At 30.9% G+C, this 10,803-nt stretch overlaps 1 protein-coding gene across 6 annotated transcripts in view; it reads left to right on the top strand.

The window, feature by feature from the left end:
* The window catches only part of USP25 (ubiquitin specific peptidase 25), a 91,410-nt gene that overhangs the window by 21,261 nt on the left and 59,346 nt on the right, over positions 1-10,803 (top strand). For all 6 annotated transcript variants that reach the window (XM_025042466.1, XM_025042465.1, XM_025042464.1 and 3 more), the window contains 2 exons: positions 3,412-3,574; positions 8,864-8,950. Coding sequence is in view for 3 of the 6 variants with exons in the window: in XM_025042464.1 (XP_024898232.1) it covers positions 3,412-3,574; positions 8,864-8,950 (250 nt within the window). In the remaining 3 variants the exon portion in view is untranslated. The remainder of the gene's footprint in view (positions 1-3,411; positions 3,575-8,863; positions 8,951-10,803) is intronic.

Genomic DNA, 10,803 nt, shown 5'->3' with positions numbered 1-10,803 from the left:
AGGCAAAGTAACAGCATCTAATATGTTAATCATCTATTTACTTTAACACTTGTTTAGGCTCTGTTATTTTTCATGTATGCTCTAGGGGTGAAACAAATCTGTGTTTCTACCTTCTAGATGCTGAGGAGAGACTGGTTGATTAACAAATATTTTTGGTGCACTGTGATAGATGTGTTAATAAAGTCCTCTAGAAGCCAGGAGATAGGAGCGGGGAACCTACTGAAGCATGTTTTAAGTCCCTGGTGGTACTAAACTGAAAGTGTATAATCTCTAAACCAAAGGGATTATAAAGTCATGGCCTTCTTTCATCTACCATCTTTTAGTACCATAATTCTACCATATGGTGTGGTTTAAGACCATTATAATAAACTTATTTCTTTAAAAACCATACTTTTATTATAATGAATGATGATATCTACCATACGACTGAATCAAATTACATGAATATTTGATTTTTTATGTATGTGTATACACATATATATGTGTGTATATATGTACATATATATACCCCAAATATAAATATGGTTTAAGAAAGAAATACGTATTCTTTTATTTTTATATTTTAGATGATTTTCAGGAGCAATGAATGTGTATCTCTTGAGGGCTCATCAGTTATTATAGTTTGTACCTTATTTTACCTGTGTAAAGAAAGTTATGTAGGAATGCTGGGAAGATCGTCTCTTCAGTTTATATCTTTCACTTTCTTTTCCCTCCAAATTCCCTTGTGGAATAATAGTAATAGAAACAGTGCAGTCAAGCTGCTTCATCCTAGAAAATACATTTGAGGCCATACATTCTCCCAAAGTCCTGTGGGGGAGAGAGTATACAAGGGAACTGAAAAGCTTTCATTATCTCATCACATTAAAGTCATGTTTACATTATATTATTTGTATGTGTACATACAAACCAAGAAGTGTATTTTTTTTTTTTTAGTTGGGAGGGAAGCAAAAGAGAAGGGTGAAGGAATTGACTATGTGAAAACATTAAAAAAAAAAAAATTCTAGGTTTTAGTGATCTTAACCAGATCTGGAATAAGAATATCATTTATCTCAGGGTAGTCTAGATAAGATTTGAGTTGGGATGTTGACACTTAGGGGGAACAAGAGCCCTAGTTTTACTCAATCTGATCTTGAGGTTGAATCTTTTTTTTATTATTTCATGTGACATATATGGGTTTTAATTTTTGCAGATTGGGTGTATTTTGTAGAAATTGGGTATTCTTGTTTTCCATAACTAATGTCTGTGACACATTGCCTAGTCATTATAAACGTGATCTGGCCTGTTGGCATTATTAAGAAGGGTTAGTTTTTATTAATATTTTATTATAATTAGTGGTTAAATATGTATAATAGTACAGATTAAACTACCAAGAGATTCAGGATAAAGTGTAATTCTCCTAGACCTTTGTCTAGTTTATATTTTAAGAATATGCTCTAGATCTTCTTTTTAAGTGGTTTTGTACATGCCCAGCTACCTGTACAATTTCTGGATGTCTCTTCTTTATCTTGTATGTGACCACTGGTGCTAATTCTTCTTTCCTGTTTGTAATATTGCTGCTATTTTTCCCAGAACTCATTTCTTATTTTAGTTCATTCATTTCTAATTACGAAGATGGAAATAAAGTTTCTTTATTTATACTTCTATATACATATACATACAGATTTTTCAAAAGAAACACTACTATTTATACAAGTCAATAAAAAATTACATATACTTTCTCATATACAGCAGTCATTTGTGTTATATTTACCTTTTATATACTATGCATTAACTTTTTTTTTTGAGCATAAACTAGTTGCCTTGTATAAATAATAATCAATTTGTTCTAATTGATTATTATTACTGTGTTATATTATGCTGTACTATGTAACTTGAGCGATAAGAAGTCAATTGGCTCTTTGATTTGTTGTCTCCCCTTATGTTCTTGCAGACTTGTTTCTGGTAACAGTGGGATGTTCTAGATTAATTCTGAATTTCTTCTACCTCAATTCATCTAATTAAATACCTTCCAAAGCCTTCTGGTACCTTTTAGTGGTAAATATTTAGTGGAAAAAAGCCTCTAGAGGCTGGAGTTGCATTCGAGAGTTGATTATTAGGCAAAGAGTGCTGCTAATGTCGGATCACTCTTAAAAGTGACAGAAGTGTAAACTGTTCACTTTTAAATATATAAGTTAACTTTGATCTTTACATTTTAACATATCATGTTGTTACCTGTTTTTTTTTTTTTAAGTATGTGGTATACTGATTCCCAAAAAAAGACTTTATTCTATATTGACGTAAGTTATTTTAAGTAATGATAACTTAGAATCTTAATGCATTGTATCTAATGTCATGTTGTAAATACTGCTGTTAGAGATAAAGGAATCATTATTTTTTCCCCATAATTAAGGAATATAGCTATATTATTTTGACATTAATCTGATAGGGCAAAATCTTTAGGATAAAGATGGTATAGCATGGATGAAATTTTCTCAATAAGCCAGAAAGTTGGAAAAATCATTCTTATTGAGGTTTTCGTAATTAACACTCAGCGGGTTAAGACACCTGAATATTCTTTATACTTATTTAGAATAGTAACACGTCTTGATCCAACAATATGCTTGTTTAGTTTACATGTGGGAATTAGGATTTTCTAGCATGTTGCAAGAAAACATCATTAAGCAAGGTAGCATTACTCTTGCCGTGTTTAGATATATTTAAGATAATCTGTAGGTGAGTTTATTTTGAAGAGGTTAATCTTTTATTATTCTGATATGTAGGTATTTATTTCACTAGTTTTTTCCCTAGGCAAATATTTTGGGTGAAGAAGTGACTACATAAATATTCTATTCCTTTAGCCGTCATAAAGTCATAGATATCTAGTAGTGAAAAGAACACTAGAATTTACCTTTTTTTTTTTATTAAAAAACAAATTAATGCTCAGAGGTATTAAAGTACAGTTTGTTCAGCTTTTAATATTTTCTTGATGATTCAAAGTTATCATTATAAAAAACAGTCATTTTTTTCTATTGTAAATATGTACTTTAAATACAGTGATTTCTCAGAAATTTACCTAGGTGCTATGTTCCTGGTACTAAACCTCTAATTTGTTGAAACAAAATTTAACGTACCTTCTATTATAAATATTATCTTTGTGTTTGAAATTTCCTTTTTCTTAGGGGGAAAAAAAGCTGTATGTCTTACAATCTGTTGGTCTTGCCACTGCTGTTTTTTTTTTGTTGTTGTTTGTTTTTGTTTTTGTTTTTTAAATTAACCTCTACTTGAGTAAAGATAGCTTTAAATGTTACTTCCCCAAATACATTATCCAGAGCTTAAGTAATCAAAATCCTTAGTTTATAGTATGCTGTTTCCTAGAGTACAGGACTAAGTTAATACTGTTTTTTCTTCATCATTTTCTTCCCATCGCCTAAGAGTTCTTGAAGCCAGCATAGCAGAAAACAAAGCATGTTTAAAGAGGACACCTACGGAAGTTTGGAGGGATTCTCGAAACCCTTATGATAGAAAAAGGCAGGACAAAGCTCCTGTTGGTCTAAAGAATGTTGGCAATACTTGCTGGTTTAGTGCTGTTATTCAGGTAAGGATGTTTATGCAGATCTTATTTGGTGGGCATGATTGCAATGGAAAGTGGGTCGGCTCTATGTTTCTTTTTAAGTTGAGTACGTGAAACATAACTGCAGGCCAGGTTTTGATAGGCCTTTCTGTCTAAAGAACTAGTTTGGAGATGGCAGCATTCCCTAACCTCTGTTCCTCACTCCCAGCATGAAGTTTTAACAATAGAGCAGGGCCTACATCTTTTTTCAGATTATTTGGAATTAATTTCTTATTTGAAACTAATTTCTCCTGTCCCCCCTCCCCCCCCCACCGCCATTAGGAATTATTGTCAGAATAGAAAGAAAATATTTCTGTATGTATTTCCCTGCAAATTTAGGGAAGGATATAACCAAGATATGAATTCAGAACTAGATTTTTTTTGTGAGTCAGATCAGACTTATTTATATATAATAGAAAATATTTTCTGTAGAATTATATTCACTTAGATACTACTTTTAACATAAGGAGCCATTTTATTTGAGGAGGGCATAGATTAATAATACATTTTCCTTCTAACTTGCAAAGGCTTTCACGAAATGTTTCTTGAGCCCCTTATTCTAAAATGAAAAATGATTACATGCATAGATATCCCTTCTCTTTTGAATTTTGACTATTTTCTTTTTTTTTAACTCTCTTATGTGATGTGATTATTGTCAAACTATTTACTGTGCTTAGACGTTGACAATGTTACCTATCATATTACTAAACCTTAAAAGTCTCCTTAAATTAAACAATCTATGAATAATAACGTGCCCTTAAGTTTTATTACCCATTTAGGAAAATTAAAATTTTGTTAATTTTCTAATACAGTTGAATTGTAGCTTATTATTTAGTGTCCCTGATAAGTACTTTTTAAATCATTGGATGTGCATGCCATTTCTTTTTGTATTCACAATATCTCTTCATTTTTTATCTTTCCAAATCTGTATGTGTGACAGTGTAAACTTTCATATGATAATTAAAGCAACTAAATGGTTAGTTCATTTTCTACAGGGTTGATAATTGTGTTTTCTAGGCAATTAATATGTAATTTTAATTTTTTCTGTACTTCATTGGTATAATTTTTGACCCCCTCCCCCTTTGATTGGCACATAATACCATACAATTTGATTTCCTTTGGTTTTCTGGATTTATGCCTCACTCTTTAATAATCTATGATACATATTAATTAGTAATTATGCTATGTTATTGTTTTCCAGACCATTAAAATGTTATGGAATACCTGGATTAACATAAATCTGTAATAATATCTTTGTTCCTAGCCTTGATTATGCGTTAATTATTTGCTTACATGCCAGTAGTATCTAAAATTTTATTTGCTATTTTAGAGTCTCTTAGATCTTCTTAAAAGACTCTGGCTTTACCTTATTTGCACTATTAGTAAAGGTTTTTGCATTTCATTGTCAAATCTAAATTTCATAATTTAAACATTATTTTAAAATATGAAGCACAGTGTTAAGGTTGTGATCTGAGTGTTCATGAATATGCTCTGCTGCCTGTATTTGGACAAACAGATGTTATTTCTGCACTATTCTGACCAATAAATGAAGCTCATTGATTAGAAGCTTCTCTTATAAAACTGTAAGAAGAAAGCACTTACAAATAATCAGTAGTTGTTATTTAGAATAGGTGCTCTTTATTTCTCCATACAGTATTGTAAGAAAGACCCATTTGAAATAATTAATAGATTTGGGGATAACTACTTTTTGCTTTTATAGGATAAACTTTCAGTATCTTAGTTCAAATTTGAAAGATATGTCCACCTATTTCTACTTTAAGTGGTATTTCTGACCTTAGCTTTTGTTTTCATTTTAAATTTTTGCTGTTTTTTGGTTGGGACAGGGAAGGGACTGGACAAAATTGCTTGTCTTTTTTAACATTTGAAGTGATTTACTAATTTTAAACTTTATCTTATATTAGTGCTGCTTAACTTGGTAGCATGGCTTTACTTACTACACTCCTAACATAAGCAAGTATAGGGCACTTGGAATTATTTATTTTTTCTTTTGGAGAAATCTAGACATCTAGAAGCAACTTCTAACCTCGAAAACATTGGGTTATAATGAAGTATTGAAATAGTGACTTTTGGAGGTCTAAAAAAACATTTAACTTCAGATTTTGGAAAATTTGGGGTAGGAAGCACACTTCGTCTAAAGATCGCTTCAAATTTCATTTTTTACTGTAATTTTAAAGTCCATTCTATTCTAAGTAGCTTTTCATTTTCACCATACTCATAAATCATGTAATTCCAGGTTGATTAAATATAAGCATCCTGAGAGCAGAGAACACATCTTCTAGGTTATTCTGTATCAGAATATAGTAGTGTCTGACACTTTAGAAGATCCCTTTTTGTAGTTATTGAATGAGTGAATGAATGAACAAAAAAAGGAACATATATTATTTATGATGGAATTGAAGACTTAAGAAGCTTCTATCACCCATGTATGGGACTGAAAAGATGCTGCAAGTTAAAAAAAAAAAAAATCCAGATACTTAACATGTTTATTTACATCACTTGTTTTTATCTTCTTAATTTTCCTCTAAGAACCCAAGTACCTAGTTCAAAGAGAGAGCCAAGAATTTTGTAGCAATAAAAGGCTTATAGTGAAAAATAGCAGTAATCTTCCCTAAAGCTCCACTACTAGTCCTGCTTTAACTATAACCAGTTCTAGCTGTTTCTCTTGTTATCCTCATTTTTATAAAGGACATGCCTTTCTCCTGAGATAGATGAAGATGTAGCTCTGGGTAATTGGTCTAAAGAATATTTTCAGACTAAAGCCATGAAATACAAATAAGAGAGATTTGGGATATGGTAAATGGTACTAAACAGTATATTTGTGGTTACAGAGGGAGAAGAGTAAAAAGGGAATATGGAAAAAGCAATATTTGAAGAGATGACAGAATATTTCAAACTTGATGAAAGAGATCAAGCCACAGATTTAGGAAGCAATAGCAATAAAGTAGTATAAACATAAATCTGCACCAAGGCACATCATAATTAATGGGGAAAAAAAAAAAAGCTATGGACAAAGACAAGGAGAAAATCCTAAAAGTAGCCAAATAGGAAAGATATGTCACCTTTAATAAAGGAAAAAAAAATAAGACTAACAGTCGACTTCTCAACAGAAATGCTATCTTTAAAGTGCTGGAAAAAAATAACTGGCCATCTAGAATTCTATAACTACCAAGAAAACGTCTTTCCAAAATGAAGAGAAAACAATTTTTAGTCTAGCAAAAGCTGAAAAAATTTATCACCAGCAGACTAACACCCGAGGAGATTATAATGGGAGTTTAGAAAGAAGGAAAATGTTATCCAGTGGAAGCTCAGAGCATAGAAATGGGACTGGGATTCTTCTAATTTGTAGTATTCTCTTTCCTAGTTAAATTCCTCATAAGAACAGTCTGTACTTTGTCTCCCTTACTTATATCTCATTTTTTCAGTACTCATTGCTGCTATTCTTTTTGCACCATTCTACTGAAAAGTGACATCCCAAATGCCAAATCTAAAAGTTATTTTTCTGCTCTTACCTTACTGGAATGTGACATCCTTTGAAAGTATTGCTAATCTTCTTGAAATTTGCCAGTGATTCTTTGATGTACTTGAGAATCTTCTATGGTACTTTATATCTTTGTTGAGTGGCCCCTGAAATAGATATTTTTTAAAGCTCCACAGTTATTCTGCTATTCAGCTATGTTTAAAAGCTGTTGCTTTCTCTATTCTTTTTCCTTCTGTGATCTTAAACTCTGTACTTTCCTTACTGTGTTCTTATTTTGTCTTTCTCCTAGCCTTTTTTCCTGTAGCTTTTAAATGCTGCTGCTTCCCTAAGGTTCTGATCTTGATCTGCTATTATTGTATTCACATTATTTCTGTTTTATAACATCTACTCTCATTTTTTTAACCTGCCATCACAAGATTGTAATCTCCACAAGGCCAGAGACTTGATATATTTTATTCTTTGCTGCCTGTCTTCCTTGTATCTGGCATGTAGATGTTCCATAAATATTTTTTAAATGAATTATCTCATGTGTTTATATTGTTTAAGTAAGAAATATTTCCACATCACAAGATAACCAAAATATTCTCCTTTATTTCTATTAGCAGATTTTTGCCTTTCGTGTTGAGGTCTTTAATCCCCATGTATATTTATATATCTATATCTACATATAGATTTATATATAAATATAGAGATAGATAGATAGGTAGGTAGGTAGGTAGATAGATAGATAGATAGATAGATAGATAGATAGATAGATAGATAAATAGATAGATAAACTGTATTTATATATAGTGGGCCACTTTTCCCAACACCCAACTACTAAAAAAATACCCTTATTTTCTCATCTATTTGTGATGCCACCTTTATCTTCTGTCAAGTTGGCTAACCCACCTTAACTTAGATTTAATACATTATCACCTCCTGTACTGTGACCTTCAAACTTTATAAACTATGACTCCCAGAAGGGAATATATTTTACATTGTAAAACACTTTATACATACACATATATGTAAAATATCTGTAGTGAAATTTTATAAACAATACTCTGTGGTGAATTTACTGTGTGTGATATGTTCTGATATTTTCCATTATATTTTATTTTATTTTTTAAACAAATGTTCATTGTGATGACATTAATGGATTATAAGCCATAGTTTATAAATCAGCTCCAGGAAGTCTTTTCATTGGCATCTTACATGCGCTCATTATACTCTGTGTGAACAATATTACTATATCTTAGAGTCACATTTCTAACGTTATAATTATATATCTCTCTCCCTTCTAGGTTGTGTGTCTCCTTGAGCATAGATATAATATGTAATTTCTTTGTGTCTCTATCACCATGCATTTGGTTCATAACTTTATTTGTTCTGTATTTTTGCAGAATTGATACCTAGAAAACTTATAGAGAAAATAATGTGCGTAAGAAGTTCTAGACTTTGCATTTACGTACCTTTGATTTTGAGAAAACTGTTTATTAAGATAATATGAAGAAAGTTTTTACTATAATGCATAGTATGTTTTTTTGAGTTGTTCATGTATAATTTTCTATTTTGTAGTACAATAAATGTTGTTAATAATAAAGAATACTGTGTCAAAATATTATAAGAAAATTGACTTTTCCCAGAGGGAAAATAGGCCTGCTTGTGCCAATTGCAGCAATTCTGTGATAAGTAGAATAATTGTCAGAAATAAATCTGAGATGCATCATATTTTTACAGTTCTGTTAATAGACTTTTCCCTTAGGTTATTTTAAGTTGTTGTTCTTTTTCAGTCATTATTCAATCTTTTGGAATTTAGAAGATTAGTTCTGAATTACAAGCCTCCGTCAAATGCTCAAGATTTACCTCGAAACCAAAAGGTAAAATTAAAAAGATTTTTAAGCAAGTGGTCTTCATTTTTTATATGTCTGTTTTGAGAGCACTTACCTCTCATTACATCTTGAAACAGTCAAATTTAAATGTCAATGCATTAATCTCAATTACTACTACAGTAACTTTCTGTTCTTTGTCACTGTATTGTAAATTTAAATTTTTCTTCACCTGTATATCAGTATTATGCCATTGTTTTGTGTAACTTTAGTAATTGCTTTTTTCTTTTTCTTTTTGTTTTGTCCAATTTCAGTAAACTTTATACCCTGCAATTTACAATTCAAGATCTTTCTTTAATTGTCTCCTGAAAACTTATGTTGAAATCAAAAATTTTTTCAATTGTTTCTGAAGACCAGCCCTTTAAAAGGTTATTTTTGCACTGGCTGTCTTTGCAGTGCAAATCTATTTTGTAAGTTAATATTATTAGGCAATATAATGTGACAGCATGACACCAGGGCCAGATTGCCTAGGTTCTGGCTGTGGAACCTAAAGCAAGACAGGGTCACCTTACTTAATCTATCTCTGCTCAGTTTCTTTTTCTGAAAAGTGTAAATAACAATAGCAATTATTTTATTGAGTTGCTGTGAGAATTAAATGAGATAAAACATGTAAAAGGCTTAAAAGTGCCTGGTACAGTACCAGGTGTAACTGTTCTTAGTTTTTGTTCACATTACCTTTTCAAAATATAGGGCTGATTTGCATGCAGAAATCATACTTAATGGAAAAAAATTGATTATGGAGATAATATGCTTGAGCTTAGGTCTTTAGTGATCTTGTCACAAAGAAATTGTAGCCCTAAAAGAAACTGGTTGCAGAGACAAAGAAGTTAAAGTTTTAGGTTTCATTAAAGTATTGAACTTTGTGTGATGTATTGTTAGTAGTAATGATAAATTATTAAATTGTGGTTTTCATTTAGTGTATAATTTTGAAAACTACTTTTCTGCACATATATGAAACATTTATAAAGCAAGCCAGTGAGAATATAACTTGATTTATAACCAGCTTTGCAGGCTATAATCTTGAGGTTATAAAGTGTTGGGCAGTCATTTGCATGCGCTGCTAAGCAGGATATTTTTATCAGCAATTAAAGGTTGCTGCAAATATTCCATACCTATTGAGTGAAAGATACAGTCTTTGAAGTAAGTTTCTTTTGTAGGAGACTTAGTTATTGTTTTTAGAAATCAAAACTAATTTTATATATTGACATTTATTTGTACTATTTATAATTTTAATGTCTAGTAGAACTGTGAGGTTACCAGAAATTTAAAGATAGATTCTCACTGTGAACACCTCACCTATCCCCACCTTCACACATATCCTCTTTAGCTTAAAAAGTTACAGACTGATGGCAAAACATATATTAAATGTTGAGAACATAGAGATGTATAAGCTCATAATATATAGAAGTAATCTCCATATAAATAGCTAAAGCCTTATTAATCATAAGATTATACCCTGATAAATTTATTTGAAATGGACAAAGAAAAGTGTTTCCATCATTTGTACATGTAGTGGTATCTTCATAATTTAGCCAAATACCATAGTTGCTCTTTACATCATTTACAGTTTTGCCCTTTGAATTTCAAAAAGATTTTCTAGCCACAGGAATTGACTGAGGAAACAATATCTCATTATATTAAAGTATTTTCCTTTTCATATATGCTTCTCAGCAAAATTTCACTTAATTTTCAAAAATCGTTTATTTCATCCTTGTTACTTGGCAAGGAATGTCTCAAAAAACTGCACTGACTTTAGATATAGTGATAAATGAAGAAATTGATCTCAGGAAATTAAGAATATTATGGAAAGTATTTTGTGGATTAAAATTTTTAGACATTCCTAA

The sequence above is a fragment of the Pteropus alecto genome, unplaced genomic scaffold, assembly GCF_000325575.1.
Source record: "Pteropus alecto unplaced genomic scaffold, ASM32557v1 scaffold239, whole genome shotgun sequence".
In the NCBI taxonomy this organism is placed as follows: Eukaryota; Metazoa; Chordata; class Mammalia; order Chiroptera; family Pteropodidae; genus Pteropus; species Pteropus alecto.
Note: the sequence above shows the minus strand (reverse complement) of the source record. Positions and strands in the feature narration are given on the sequence as shown.